The sequence below is a fragment of the Rhodnius prolixus genome, unplaced genomic scaffold, assembly GCF_049639745.1.
Source record: "Rhodnius prolixus isolate KJV_2025 unplaced genomic scaffold, Rpr scaffold_15, whole genome shotgun sequence".
In the NCBI taxonomy this organism is placed as follows: Eukaryota; Metazoa; Arthropoda; class Insecta; order Hemiptera; family Reduviidae; genus Rhodnius; species Rhodnius prolixus.
This window is the reverse complement of record NW_027411605.1, coordinates 5,075,771-5,091,845: the sequence shown is the minus strand read 5'-3', so window position 1 is coordinate 5,091,845 and position 16,075 is coordinate 5,075,771. Positions and strand designations below refer to the sequence as shown.

Sequence of the window (16,075 nt, the reverse complement as noted above, 5' to 3'; positions counted from 1 at the left end):
CAAAGCCACGCTCTTGACCACTAGACCAACACCCGCCCATCCCTGGCAAGATATTCTTACCGCAATCATAGGTCAAGAAGTCTTGCATATTGGATACATTAAAATGATGTGATGATTGCTTTTATTTGATGATAAAACTAATTTATCCTGATTCACCCACGACCATTACATTACACTACATGTTATAAAATCTTAAATTATTATTATTTTTGTTCTTTGCGTCGCAAATAACATTTTTTGCAGTCAGAGGACCTCCCAAAACGTGTATTTCTGGTGGAAAATTAATATTGATGATAACCGTTCACGAGTTGATAAAATAGTAACTTTGATCTTAAATATCTCGACAAATATTAGAGGTATCGAAACGGGATCAACGCCATTTTTCATAATTTTTTATGTAGTTTTTACAGTCATTGTCAAAACCAGTGGTCCTTGTAAAATCCCAATCGGGTTTTTGGCCGTAACTCCGCCAAAAATAAAGATACAGCATCGGGGGTGAAAAATTTGGAAACTAGACAAAAAAAACATATAGTTTACTTCGTGGGTTTTTTCGAAATTCCGCTTTCCTAAAAAGTTATTAGCGATTGGTGCGTTTTAAATGGACCACCCTGTAGAAGTATAAATGTATAATACATTTCAACCTTCTTAACTAAGTGAAGTAAGAGAAAAGTTAGGTGAGGAGGATTGGAATGCAGGGAAAAAAGGAGAGGAAAAACCTGCAGCTAAGTCTTACTTCTCTTGAACATAATTCATGAAAGGTTGGCCTAAAACTGCAATCACAAAAGGAAACCACAAACAAGTGCAAAATGAGGTTTTGGGGCCGGTTAACTCTTGTAGCTCTTAACACTGGTAAGAAAGAAACATCACGATATATTTTGCATCAAGACTTACATATGAGAAAGCAATGTGTAAGATGGGAGCCGCATTTCTTAAATGCTACCCCTTGATTGCTTTTAAGAAGGATTTTGCAGCCTTGTTTGAGCAGTTTTAAAAAAGTAGTCATACGATTTAGTGCTTCTAAAACCCACCAGAAATGAAAGCTTGATCTGTGCTTACAAAGAAGAAATTGACTTTTATCTGCCGGATAGCCCATGACCAGTATTATATCTGTGGATGGAAAAAAAAGATCCTTTTTGACTACCTGACAAACGGTAAAGCAATAATGCAAATATTGCGCTAGTCTTTCGGATCAACTGGATGAAAAATACATTGCGGTAAAGAAATCATGTTTTCATCAGAACAAGGTAGGTATCCTAGAGTGCTCTGGAAATGGGAAAGGTGAAGAAGTGATAGCATCCCATAGATGGGTGGCAGCCATCTTGCAGAATCGCATTGAAAAAACGTTGACATAGCGCATTGAATTTTAACGGGTCTAAATGGGAAAATAAATGCATTTTTGGACTACACAATAATCGTGGTGTAAATCCGTCACAGGAGACTAGTTTATAAGAAATTATCCTTCCCAAAAAGAGACAGTACTGGAAACATTGCAATGATCATAAAAAACACTTACGGATGAATGCCTTCAATATCAAAATACGTGAAATAGATTTTCAACTTTTGTGTCCTGGTTCCATGGAAAAAATAATGACACTCCGTGTCTCTAGGATATAAACCTGGGAAATTCGGACTATGGAAATGACCATAAGGAATCTCATCGCCAGTATATCGGAATGCACATGGATACTCAGCTAACTGCTTTCCCGTGGTTACACCAAAATCTGTAATCATAAAGTTAGTTTAAAAGTTAACAGCCATCAATGGATATACAATCTTAAGACTACATAAGCAACCCAACACATTTACCTTTAACAAAAGAGTATTCCGCTTTGAATCCGGCTGAACCTCTAGAATTGTTGAAACTAGTGAACTCCAACATCAATCTTGGACCGTTGGACATGATCTTCTTTGGAATGGTCGTGCCACAGAATGTGTCCAGTTTCTCCAGACGACCTTCTGTCACTATATACGGTACAACAGAATCTTCTCTGTCACACCTGGTCGTCGTACATGAAGAAAAGAGTTGATTAAAAAATATCAAAGAAAATATAAACAAACAGATATAATGTAGATTTTTTAAACATAGCTAACACATAATCTTCATATTTTACATTTTACATTCAGGCTTTGGTGATTTTAGATCTTGGAATACACATCCTATTTGTCAAACGTTTCGGCCCGGATTTACTGCTGATACTTTACGGAGGTGTACCACGTGAGAGGAGTATGCTTTGTTGTGGTTACAATCAGCTGACTATAAAGGCAGCTAGTGGCGCTATCTTCTTGATTGAATTTTGACTATGTCGTCATACAGTTATGGGTCAAAGTTAATTATGCCTATTCTGAAATTAATTAAGCTACCATCTTTGAAGAGTATTATTTCTAATATACATGTAAATATACCAATATATATGTATATATAATTAGTATTGTTGGTGTTAAAGAATGGATGAGAATTGCGGAACAATGCTGAGGCTGTTTTTCCTCAAGTTATCCCCGTATAGCACATCTCCGCATCGTATCAGGTACTGAATGCACACATCCGGGCCTAAATATTCAGCAAATAGCGAAAAACAAGTTTTTCCAGCACCTATTATTGTGAAATCGCTCTATTATTTGAAGCAAATCCATGATATCTCTAGTTTAATTTCAAAACAAAACTGTATTTAAAATTTAACTAAAGCGAATTTTCTCTTCCTAGGAGCTTCTTACAGCTCACTTTCCGGTGACAGTGTGTGACGAGAGAACACTGTTCGGGCGCTAATGACCTCAGATGTTGATACTCCTTAAAAATATGTTCTACACGTGATAGAACAGGTAGAGGTTTATTATTATTATTTTTTTATAATTTAAGGCGCGTCAACATCTAAGGTTATTGGAGCTCTTTTCAGTGCACTGTACGGCATTCGGACAGTGTTCTCTCGTTACAGACAACACTGTCCATCACCGGACAGTGAGCTGTGAGAAGCTCCTAGGAAATCTATGGGTTAGCAGTTGGATTCGAACCCGGGACCTCCGCGTGGTATTATTATGCAGTAGTATGTCCTGTAATGCCCAAATTTAGAATTAGGTGTTTTGGCCAGAGGGATGATTTTGAATGGGCTAGTAATGAAGTGCATTTTGCTGCATTGCTGACTGCAGATAGTTCCTGACAGGAGAAATATAATTTTTACCATTAAATTAAAAATTTTAAGAGTTCCAAGGGAAGGAGTACATTAGGAATTGTCTCATAAGTGCCATCACGTTACATTTTACGGTTTTACAACCTGTAAAATGTTAGTATCCTTTAGAATTGTGGTTAAGTCGGGTGTTTTTCCAGATTTTCCACTTCCTGTTACAAAGGTACGGAAAATATTGCGTGCCAAAGTTTCGAAATTGAGTCGCCACATTTGCAACTCAATTCTACATCAGCTAGTTACAAGAAAAATATATACTTACGATTTCTTTTTCTTTCTATTCGTAGCGTATAAATTAAAGTGCGTAAAGGTGATCTTAATCCGTTCTTTGCCACTTCCTTGGAATTCATATCTGCAACGACTTTTTGGTGGATAGCTAACCGGAAATCCCGGCGAGAGTATCTGACCTGTTTTACTGGAATCGCTAACGATTTTCACGTCACAACTTGACCCTGTACACAAATATCAATCATTTAATAATAAAATAAATCCAGCTGATGCTGTAATATTTGGGAATGTCTATCGAAATCCTTTCAAAATCCGTAAGTAATAATTTACTAAAAGAATGATTTTATTGCAAAATATTTCTAATAAATTTCTACAATCTTGATCGAATGACGGTGCCCACGTCTAATTAGATTAATGGCACTTCTAAAGACCTGGATTAACATCTGGAAAAGTATTCCTTTCTTCCATCTCCTCGCGCTTTCTTACAAACACCCTAAAGAGCTTTTGAATCTTTTATTTTGGGGACACCATCTTAGAGAACAGCAGGAAATTAGCATCAGTCAGTTGATGTTGCTGACGCCATGCTTCCTTAATTTGGTGGAGCAATTTCAACATATCTTCGAAAGACATTTTGGATGGGAGGGAAGTATTAAGAAGACCTGGGAGAGCTTTGGGCAGGCTGCCCCGACTATCCTCTGTCTCTAGGAAACCTAGTACTCCCAATATTTATTTTGCAAAATAACTGTGAAATGCAATACAGGAGAGCGCAGCAGTATTGACGTAAGCGATGCCGTCTTGCACGCCTTCCAAGAACGTCCCAAGAGTGGGTGGGGGGTAGTTACCCACGAGTATGAAGGGGATATAGCTTCCATAGAGAGCGTTAGAAGCAGTAGATTGAATCAGGATGTGATTATCCCCTGCCTGACTGCCGACTCCTTGAGGGAGCTTGGTTAGGTTGCAGGTGTTGCGAGGATGGTATAAACGCCACAAGTCGACTCATCAGATTATGATATTTTCATGAATATTCTCGTCTCAAATGGAGAACAATTTTTAAAAAAAGTAACCTACACAATTTTTGACAACATAAATTGTATTTAGAGAGAAGTAAAATTAGAAAAGGTTAACTTAAATATAGGACCCTAACTCCTAGCGCATTCTAGGAGTTGCAGGTTGTGCAAGAAAACGGCCCACTAGAAAAGGGGAGAAGACAACAATAGCCTCCCCCTACTAAAGTTTTTTAAAAAAAATTATCAATAATGACATTGATATCTAAAAACTATGTTTAATAAGAAGTCCAGCATACTTACTAGTAGCGCTCACTGCGGGACCTGGGTCACTTAGTTTTGTAGAATGGTCAATTATATTTGTAGAAGACTCTGTAACAATAATTTCAAATTAAAGCTAAGATTTATAAACTATATACTGCTAACATCAATTTGTTTTAACATTAAGAATGTGAGGAACGAAAACTAGAAAATCCAAAACGTTTTATTTAGTTTATAGAAGAAACTGTTTCGAAGCTAAATGGGACTTTTATTTATCACTTGATGTATAACATAACTTGAGGCGTCACGGTAGCCGAGCCGTAAAGCAAAGATGTATTGCGGTTCTAGTCTATATTCCCAATGGTTAATATGAGAGATTTATAGTAAAGTATGTTAGGCCGTTATAGGCTAGACCCGCAAAACTAAGCTGTATTGTGGTACTAGTCTATATTCCCAAAGGGTAATATGAGAAATTTATAGTAAAGTATGTTAGGCGGTTATAGGCTAGACCCGCAAAGCTAAGATGTATTGTGGTAATAGTCTATATTTCCAATGGTTAATATGAGAAATTTATAGTTAAGTATTGTAACGAATTTGACCTGGGCAGAGAAGAAAGGCCTAGATTGTTCTAGGGGTTGAGCGACCAAAGTCGGTAACAAGCCGACACTGTGTAAACAAAAGGCCGGTCTCTACCTGAGCCAGAAGAGAAAGGGCTAGATTGTTGTAGGAGTTTAGTGACCGTAGCTTGTAACTGACCACCGCTGTGTAAAAGCCAGTTAAGAGAAAGGCTCCAGTTGGGGTGGTGGCAGTATGTGTTTTCCCAGCCAGTGATTGACAGGTAGGAGTGAGACAGACAATTGGAGGAGGCGGCTCCAGTTGGGGGTGGTGGCAGTATGTGTTTTCCAGCCAATGAGCGGCAGGTGGGAGCAAGGCAGACGGAGTTTGAGTGTGACAGAAGGTTGGAGGAGGGCGGCCCCAGTTGGGGTGGTGGCAGCATGTGTTTTCCTCAGCCAGTGACCAGCCGGTGGGCGTGACACAGACAGAGTGGGGCAGTCGCAGTTAAAAGGAGGCAGACACAGCTGGAGAAGTTAGTTATTAGAGTTTTTGAGTGAGTTTTGAGTTAGTCTTGGAAAGTTAGTTTGGAGAGACACTTTGGAAGTGACAATTTTGAGAGAGTCAGTATTGCGGAGTGCTTCAAAGTTAGCTAGTCGGGCGGTTAGTCAGTTAGTGAGGAGAGCTTTGTTAGTGCGGTTGAGTCTAGCGCAATTCGGGGCAGTGCGGACCAGTGGTGAGTAAGTAACAGTAAACTGTTGTGACTGTTTTAAATGGTGACTGTAATGAATAGCGTTAGTTGCTAGTAAATGTTAATGTTAGTAAAGGTAATGTGTTAATAAATCAGGTTATTACTTACAACTTTAGCGAGTTTTATTATTTATCAAACCCACATATAATTTAAATTAACTAGTGGAAGGCACTAGTTGTATTGTTAAAGTTTTTAGTAAAAGGACAAAAACTTTACAGTATGTTAGGCGGTTATAGGCTAGACCCGCAAAGCTAAGATGTATTGCGGTACTAGTCTATATTCCCAATGGTTAGTATGAGAAATTTATAGTAAAGTACGAGTATGTTAGGTGGTTATAGGCTAGACCCGCAAAGCTAAGGTGTATTGCGGTACTAGTCTATATTCCCAACAGTTAATATGAGAACTTTATAGTAAAGTATGTTTGCTAGTCACCTCCGTCCACGACACCTAATTTGGTAGTTGGAAGTAAAGTCTGCCTCAAAAAATAGGCAATTACTTAACTTACTTTACTTGTAAAACATAAGTTGGATCCATCTACATAAAATAAGTCTATTCATCAACAATTCTCAATCTTTTTTTTTTCACCGCCCTATTTGTTTCCTGAAATCAAAATCAATGTCGTCCTCTGCATATGTATTTTTATTAGCAAGCATTTTAGTTGGTTCACTTGAACCAGCTGAGAGATGTTGTATTAAATAAGGCACCTTGGAACATTAAATAACTGAACTGATTGATTGTTGATTTATTAAATAAAATGAACGTAGTATTACAAACTTAAACAAGTTTAAGAAAGAACAATACCATTTTTTCTTTAGACCTTAAGAACATTCAAAAGTAGTGTGGTGGCAAGAATGAACTTAAGCTTATCAATGACTGTTTGCAAGACAGAAGTTTGAATTGAAAGCATCCAAAAGCTGGCCATTGGTTGTACAAAACATCACCATGTTTTTCTTCAAGCTTTAATAAATTTGGAAACTGTCTGCATCCCTAATTAGAAATTCTCTTCATCCTAAACTCTGTTTATACAGAAGCAGAAATAACATGTTTTAATTAATTTAGTTGATCTTCAACTTTAAGCTGTAGATTTAGTTCATTAAATTTTGTTGAAATAAGTTATCATTTTTTTTGAGTTCATCAAATAAGTTCTTAAAGCTTTGTTTTCGTTTTTGGTGCTTTTTTTTTTTTTTTTTTTTTTTTTTAAAGAAATTTACCTCCCTAGAGAAGTGGGCTTAATAAATTTGATTAAGACACTTTTTGACCGCCAAAAGAAATCAGAATTAATTGATTTCTGTCACATTTAACGACAATACTTGTTGACCGCTTTAATGGATTCACTATAATGGCCAAATAAATAACTTGCCTTTAGTAGGGAATAAGTGAACTGCAGTTTGACATTCACGTCTGACCGTGTCAATAATAATTCTGTTAGTTTGGATTGGCAGCCATATGCAAATAAACTTACAAAATGGCTGATTTATTAGATAAAATAATATGCCATATTTCTTTTACTCATTTTTCAATAAAATGACCCATTATTCCTAACTTTTTCGGCTTCCATTTCGGCATCATGAAACTCGTAAATAATGCGAGAAAAGAATCTTTATTTATGATATATTTTTTTATTGCATAATTTGTTAATTCATGGAATACCTACGGGGAGAAAAATAGTAAAATAGAGGTAAAAAAAAATGGCCAATCATGGCAAAGTACTGGAAGTGTAAAATGTGGGTGTGAACTTGGGCCAAACAAAAGCTAGGATTATTGGTTGGGCCATAAGTAGGCCACGCCCCTTTCTTTTAAAAATGGCAGTTAAATCGATCCAATCAAAAGCTAGGATTGTTAGTTAGGTCAACACCCAATAGATCACGCCCCTTTTGTACTAAAAATTTTTTGGTAAGTAGATCCAGAGAATATTATGGATTTTTTTTTTTCAAGTTTTTTGTTTCAGTTGTATTTTTCAATTATTTTAAAAAGTTATTAACGGAAAAAGTTAACGGGAAATGCCCGTTATGAGGTTCCCGGAGTTTGGAAAAGTGGTTTTTCCCAAATTTTTTCTCTCTTTCTCTCTCTGCATGTGTGAACAAAATATCTCTACAACAAAGTACAGGAAACGGAAACTTTTAAATTGGGTTTTGAGCCCCAATAAAACAGCTTTCATTAAACAAAATAAATAAGGACTTTGAGGCTTCAAATATTTCATCGAACATATCTTTAAAAAATTTTTTTGCACGTCTAGTTGTGGAAAACGTCAAGATAAGTAGAAAAATTGTAGTAATACCCATTTTTTTTGGCAGGTGGACTTTACCTCCTCCAACTACCTGTAATTAATTGTCGTGGACAGAGAGAGGCTAAGAGCAATCGTACTTTACAATTAAATTCAAAATAGATCTTAGCTTTGTGGACCCTTTAACCGCTGGGCATACCAAGGTGCCCAGATTGGGCGAACATTTATAATTATGTAACATGCAGACTAAGAAGTCCACAGTTTTAAAACTACCCACTTTTTCGAACTTAAAGGGATTTAAAAACGGACATCCCCTTTCTACAAGGGGTCCATCAAAGAGAAATCTAACAATGTTACCTTCAAATGATGGTAATTGGAAGTATTAAAAGGGCTAGAATAAATCTTTCAAGTTATAAGCTGAAGAATAAGAGTTAAAGCGAAAAGTAACCTCAACAGACTCACTTCAGGAACATTCGTAAATCTGGAAACTTAAAAATGAATAAATAAATAAGAAAAAAATGGGAACATAAGGGAATTTGTAAGGGATAAAGCGGATCACTGTTTAACATATTTGTTATGCAAATTAGGGCCTAACATAAAACTCTCTTTGCCCTTCTCTAAGGAGATATTATCTACTCGCTAGACTGAACTACATACAACGGAGGGTGGGCGAAGGAAAATTCAGAAAGGGAAAAAAAGAAAAACTCGGGAAAGCTATTTAAACAGATAAATAAATTTTATTAAAGCCGTGTGTGTAGATAGAGCAGGCCGTTAAAGATGAAAGAGTAACAACACAGCATCTGCAATGCAAATATTTTACCTGTTTCACCCAGATGGTAAACATTTCTAGCGAGATAACCTTCAATTTAATAAAATAATGATGAGGTTAACTTTGTTTGTTTTTTTTTCTTCACTTCCTCTTGAAAATCGATGCAGATTTTCAACCGGAAATGGCCGTCTTGAGGGTTCCTTGAGTCCGGAAAAGTGTTTTTTTTCTTCACTTCCTCTCTTGTAATCGATGCAGATTTGCATGGCCGGAAACGGCCGTCTTGAGGGTTCCTTGAGTCCGGAAAAGTGTTTTTTTTCTTCACTTCCTCTCTTGCAATCGATGCAGATTTACATGGCCGGAAACGGCCGTCTTGAGGGTCCCTTGAGTCCGGAAAAGTGTTTTTTTTTTCACTTCCTCTCTTGTAATCGATACAGATTTGCATGGCCGGAAACGGCCGTCTTGAGGGTTCCTTGAGTCCGGAAAAGTGTTTTTTTTTTCACTTCCTCTCTTGTAATCGATGCAGATTTGCATGGCCGGAAACGGCCGTCTTGAGGGTTCCTTGAGTCCGGAAAAGTGTTTTTTTTCTTCACTTCCTCTCTTGTAATCGATGCAGATTTACATGGCCGGAAACGGCCGTCTTGAGGGTCCCTTGAGTCCGGAAAAGTGTTTTTTTTTTCACTTCCTCTCTTGTAATCGATACAGATTTGCATGGCCGGAAACGGCCGTCTTGAGGGTCTCTTGAGTCCGGAAAAGTGTTTTTTTTTTCACTTCCTCTCTTGTAATCGATGCAGATTTGCATGGCCGGAAACGGCCGTCTTGAGGGTCTCTTGAGTCCGGAAAAGTGTTTTTTCTTCACTTCCTCTCTTGTAATCGATGCAGATTTACATGGCCGGAAACGGCCGTCTTGAGGGTCCCTTGAGTCCGGAAAAGTGTTTTTTTTTTTTCACTTCCTCTCTTGTAATCGATACAGATTTGCATGGCCGGAAACGGCCGTCTTGAGGGTCCCTTGAGTCCGGAAAAGTGTTTTTTTTTCACTTCCTCTCTTGTAATCGATACAGATTTGCATGGCCGGAAACGGCCGTCTTGAGGGTTCCTTGAGTCCGGAAAAGTGTTTTTTTCCTTCACTTCCTCTCTTGTAATCGATGCAGATTTACATGGCCGGAAACGGCCGTCTTGAGGGTCCCTTGAGTCCGGAAAAGTGTTTTTTTTTTCACTTCCTCTCTTGTAATCGATACAGATTTGCATGGCCGGAAACGGCCGTCTTGAGGGTTCCTTGAGTCCGGAAAAGTGTTTTTTTTTCACTTCCTCTCTTGTAATCGATGCAGATTTGCATGGCCGGAAACGGCCGTCTTGAGGGTTCCTTGAGTCCGGAAAAGTGTTTTTTTTCTTCACTTCCTCTCTTGTAATCGATGCAGATTTACATGGCCGGAAACGGCCGTCTTGAGGGTCTCTTGAGTCCGGAAAAGTGTTTTTTTTTCACTTCCTCTCTTGTAATCGATGCAGATTTGCATGGCCGGAAACGGCCGTCTTGAGGGTCCCTTGAGTCCGGAAAAGTGTTTTTTTTTCACTTCCTCTCTTGTAATCGATACAGATTTGCATGGCCGGAAACGGCCGTCTTGAGGGTCTCTTGAGTCCGGAAAAGTGTTTTTTTTTTTTCACTTCCTCTCTTGTAATCGATGCAGATTTGCATGGCCGGAAACGGCCGTCTTGAGGGTCCCTTGAGTCCGGAAAAGTGTTTTTTTTTTCACTTCCTCTCTTGTAATCGATACAGATTTGCATGGCCGGAAACGGCCGTCTTGAGGGTTCCTTGAGTCCGGAAAAGTGTTTTTTTTTTCACTTCCTCTCTTGTAATCGATGCAGATTTGCATGGCCGGAAACGGCCGTCTTGAGGGTTCCTTGAGTCCGGAAAAGTGTTTTTTTTCTTCACTTCCTCTCTTGTAATCGATGCAGATTTACATGGCCGGAAACGGCCGTCTTGAGGGTCCCTTGAGTCCGGAAAAGTGTTTTTTTTTTCACTTCCTCTCTTGTAATCGATACAGATTTGCATGGCCGGAAACGGCCGTCTTGAGGGTCTCTTGAGTCCGGAAAAGTGTTTTTTTTTTCACTTCCTCTCTTGTAATCGATGCAGATTTGCATGGCCGGAAACGGCCGTCTTGAGGGTCTCTTGAGTCCGGAAAAGTGTTTTTTCTTCACTTCCTCTCTTGTAATCGATGCAGATTTACATGGCCGGAAACGGCCGTCTTGAGGGTCCCTTGAGTCCGGAAAAGTGTTTTTTTTTTCACTTCCTCTCTTGTAATCGATACAGATTTGCATGGCTGGAAACGGCCGTCTTGAGGGTCTCTTGAGTCCGGAAAAGTGTTTTTTTTTCACTTCCTCTCTTGTAATCGATGCAGATTTGCATGGCCGGAAACGGCCGTCTTGAGGGTCCCTTGAGTCCGGAAAAGTGTTTTTTTTTTTTTTTTTACAAAAATTGGTGTGTGTGTGTGTGTTTTAGAGAGAGACGGAGTGAGAGAGAGAGAGAGAGAGAGAGAGAGAGAGAGTAACTCAAAAAAGATTCATTGAAAACAGTTCAAATTTGATACTTCACTCGAACGTCCTAAAATGAGATGCAACTAAAACGTTTTGCACTAAATCTCTTAGAAGATCTGTAAATTTTATTTTAAAAAAAATTGTTTTTCTCTTGGAAAATTAAGTATACTTCCGGGAAAAAAGGTTGGTACGAAAACGTCTCTTAAACCCAGTCAGATTGAACTGAGATCGCTACTCTGAGGCTACGATTACTTCCAGTTGCCGAATTGCGGTCAAAACCTCTTCGTACCGCAACAATACTAGCAAATTGGAAAAGATTGTTCACTTTTTTTTTAAAGAAACTTTCAAGATAAGATACAATCTTACCACTAACAGGTTGATAATAATATGTAGCCATGAAACCATGTCCTGGCCACTCCGAACTGGAGCTGAACTCCATGTAGATCTGATTGGACGTGGACAGCACTTCCACGTTGGACATCTCATTGCAGAGTACGGTCATTACTGGTGATAGTACGCTTGGACCGTCGTGTATCTTCAGCACGTCTTCACGATCTAGACAACTGTGAACAGAAAAGGAAACATAAGAGATATTTAAGAGGATTTAGGAAGTACAGGAAGTTAGTTTAATAATTGTAATTGGTTAATACAAGCTGCGCTTTGGAGAACCATTTCTGAATCTTAGCAGGGGGTTTTTCTCAGCCATTAAGGCACAGCTTATACATCTTCTACTCATCATCAACTGAAATGAATCTGCGGAAGTCGGAAGGAATTTAGGCACATATTTTTTACTTCCTCTTGCACCGAGTAAAGAGGAAGTAGAGCAATCATTTTAATACTGTGAAGCGTCAAAAAAAATACGTGTTTCTCATGAAACATAATCAGGAAATTTGAAAACTTAAGAGAAAAATGAAAGAAAATAAACAACTTTTTCTTTTTTCATTTTAAACGTGAGAAAAAGAATTACTTTAATACATCAAAGTCTTAGCTCTGATATCTTAACGTGAAAAAAATGGCCTAAAAAAAGAGGAAGGTATAAAGTGAGCAGGTTATAATACTGCAGCGCTATCTAGCCCGCACTCTATCGCCAAAATTGATGATTTATTTATTTCGCTCTATAAATTTTCTACTTTAACAGCGTCATCGTAGAGGAAAATTGGTTGTTTATCTGTGGGAGTAAGGAGGATAGATGGCGGTTTGAGAGAAGGGGGCGAACAAGGCGAGTAGAAGGAGAAAGCCCTAAAAGCTGGCGTGAGAAATTGAGAAAAATGCATGAGAAAAGTTCATAGATTATCTTCTTGTTTTTTTTTAAGAAATATGCAAAAGAGTATAATTTTCGTCAATGATGGCGAGAAAAAAATATCAATTACAGTAACATTACATGGTTACCATGGTAACTTGCACGCACGCAATTTTCGCTGCAATTTTTATCGTAGTTTTCACTTCCTGTTTATCACACAAAGAGGAATTATTACGATTATATCGAATCTTAGTGTTCACCGGAAATTTCCTTTTTAAGATTAAGGGCACTACTGGCCGAAGGTAGGTGGATGAACTTTTTCCTCTTAAGCGCCATTTCAGTAAATTTATGGACTTACCACTCCTTGAATAGGCGCCACGGTAGCCGAGCTACCCGTAGATATAGGCTAGACCCGCAAAGCTAAGATGTATTGCGGTAGTAGTCTATATTCTCAATGGTTAATATGAGAAATTTATAGTAAAGTATGTTAGGCGGTTGTAGGCTAGACCCGCAAAGCTAAGACGTATTGCGGTAATAGTCTACGAGGGGGTACCCAAAAAAAACCGGAATTATTTTTTAAAAGCTATTTATTTACAAATTTTTTACAGAACAACCTTATCCCCTTCAAAATACTCTCCATTACAACTAATATATTTGTCCAACCGGTGCTTCCACTGTTCGAAACATTTTTTGTAGTCATCTTTAGAAATGGCTGACAGCTCCTTCTTCGTTTTTTTCTTGACCTCTTCAATGTTGTCAAATCGGTGACCTTTCATGCCCTTTTTCATGCGTGGAAATAAGAAAAAGTCGCACGGAGCCAGGTCAGGCGAGTAAGGTGCATGGGGCAGCGGAACCATGCCATTTTTAGCCAAAAACTGTGTAACAGAGATGGCTGTGTGTGCAGGTGCATTGTCGTGGTGGAAGAACCAGTCTCCTGTTTGCCACAAATCGGGTCTTTTTTGGCGAATACTATTGCGCAATCTTTTCAAAACTTCCAAATACAAGGTTTGATTGACGGTCTGACCTGGGGGGACAAACTCTGAATGGACTACGCCTTTGGCATCAAAAAAGCAAATCAGCATTGTTTTGATGTTTGACTTGACTTGACGACATTTTTTTGGTCGGGGTGAAGATGACGTCTTCCATTGGCTCGACTATTGCTTTGTTTCTGGGTCATAACCATAGCACCATGACTCATCACCAGTAATGACCTTTGACAGAAAGTCTGGATCAGTTTCAAGCTGTTGTTTCAAAGCACGACATGTTTCAACTCGATGTTCTTTTTGATTGTCAGTCAGAACTCGAGGAACAAACTTGGCAGCAACCCTTTTCATCCCCAAATCTTCCGTTAAAATTCGCTGAACCGAGCTCCAAGATAACCCACTACTCTCTGACAGTTGATCAATTGTCTGTCGACGGTCTGTGAACACCAGCTCTCGAATTTTTTCAACATTTTCGTCGATTCGGGCAGTTGATGGACGTCCAGAACGAGGTTTGTCATCAATCGACATGTCGCCATTTTTAAACCGAGTAAACCACTCGTATACTTGAGTTTTTCCCATAGCGTCATCTTTGTAAGCTGTTTTCAACATTAAAACACTTTCAGCAGCATTTTTGCCGAGTAGAAAACAAAATTTCAGAGCTGCACGTTGTTCACTTAAACTTGCCATCATAAAAAACGAAAAAAGAACAAAACAGCGCTGGTAAAAACAATCACTGCAGATGAACAGAACAAGCCAGGCAGACAACACAGGCAGGACTGAACTGGCAAGGAATTGCGCTATACACGTCTAGCGGCAGAAATGCGTACTACATAAGCTCCATGCGCGGCAACGCAATTCCGGTTATTTTTGGGTACCCCCTCGTATATTCCCAATGGTTAATATGAGAAATTTATAGTAAAGTATGTTAGGAGGTTATAGACTAGACCCGCAAAGCTAAGATGTATTGCGGTACTAGTCTATATTCCCAATGGTTATATGAGTTTATATTATAGTAAGGTATGTTTGCTAGTCGCCTCCGTCCACGACACCTAGTTTGTAGTGTGACGTCAAGCCCGCCTGAAAAAAATAGGCGATTACTTTACTTTACTTAGACTCCTTAAATATTAATAAAGATTAAATACGTAATCAACATTTTAAATTTTAAAACAGTCTGAAAGTGCATTTCATTGAATGATTATATTTGGTAGTTATTAGTGATTTGATTTTTAATTGGATATCTTTCCATTACATGTGTAATTTTGAAATCAATTCAAATTTTTAAGAAACTAGAGAAATGTAATCACTAAAAAATTGAACTAAGAGAGAGAGAGAGAGAGAGGAAGAGATTGATGAGGATGCTCAAACCAGATCAAAGTCCTTGATAAAGTGTGGTCGGGAACCATCCTATGAATATAGATGGGAACATTAACAAGAAGAAGAAGAAAAGATTGGAATTAATTTGCTCAAAATATCTGGTGATGTAGCGCCAAACTCCTGGTCAGGAAAACACTGGGCCGGAAAAACAAAAAGAAAAAACCCTGGAATTTTCATTTTTATTACCAAATAAATATGCATATTACGACCATTCGTTTGAATTTACATCGTCTACAACAACTTTAGGCTGTGGTTTCCAGTAGGGGGTATTAGGGTCGGTTCATATTTTTCAATTCTTTAGAAGAAAACTGGCTGGGCTTTTTTTTCCATACTGAACTTTTGTTCTATAATAGTTTTTAAAACTAGTTTTCAGTCTCTAGGCAATTTAGAAATAGTTTTTTAAACACAAGTATGACGCGAAAGCGAAGAGCAAAAATTCTATAATTATTATGAATTACAAATATCTACTTGAACAGATAAACTAATCAGTTAATGAAAGTAATCGAACGAGAACAGGTGACCGGATATGCGTTTTTTTTTTTGCGTTCTCTAACTAGATAAGGAAAGTTTACGATTACGCAGTTTCACCGGAAATAGTTCTCAAATCCTCCCTGAGATTGAAAATTAGTCTGTGTGTGCGTTAAAAAAAAAAACAAAAAAAAACACAGGAAGATGAAACTGAATATTTCGATACAGGAAAAACCGGTTCGATTAAGGACATTTCTGAAAAGGGCTTCCCTTTTAAGGTACCACTTCAGTGTATAAAGTACTGCACCTTAGGTATTTAGAATCGCCTATTTTTTCAGGCGGGGCTTTACGTCCAACTACCAATTAAGTGTCGTGGAAGGAGGCGACTAGCAAACATACTTTAGTATAAATTCCTCATATAAACCATTGGGGATATAGACTAGTACCGCAATACATCTTAGCTTTGCGGGTCTAGCCTATAAATTCCTCATATTAACCATTGGGAATATAGACTAG

At 38.2% G+C, this 16,075-nt stretch overlaps 1 protein-coding gene across 3 annotated transcripts in view; it reads right to left on the bottom strand.

Moving 5' to 3' along the window:
• LOC141454897 (suppressor of lurcher protein 1-like) overlaps nucleotides 1-16,075 on the bottom strand; it is a 434,339-nt gene that overhangs the window by 5,037 nt on the left and 413,227 nt on the right. For all 3 annotated transcript variants that reach the window (XM_074129590.1, XM_074129592.1, XM_074129591.1), the window contains exons 7-11: nucleotides 11,861-12,057; nucleotides 4,712-4,780; nucleotides 3,439-3,628; nucleotides 1,807-1,997; nucleotides 1,514-1,721 (exon numbers count right to left, since the gene is read on the bottom strand). In XM_074129590.1, coding sequence (XP_073985691.1) covers nucleotides 1,514-1,721; nucleotides 1,807-1,997; nucleotides 3,439-3,628; nucleotides 4,712-4,780; nucleotides 11,861-12,057 — 855 coding nt within the window. The remainder of the gene's footprint in view (nucleotides 1-1,513; nucleotides 1,722-1,806; nucleotides 1,998-3,438; nucleotides 3,629-4,711; nucleotides 4,781-11,860; nucleotides 12,058-16,075) is intronic.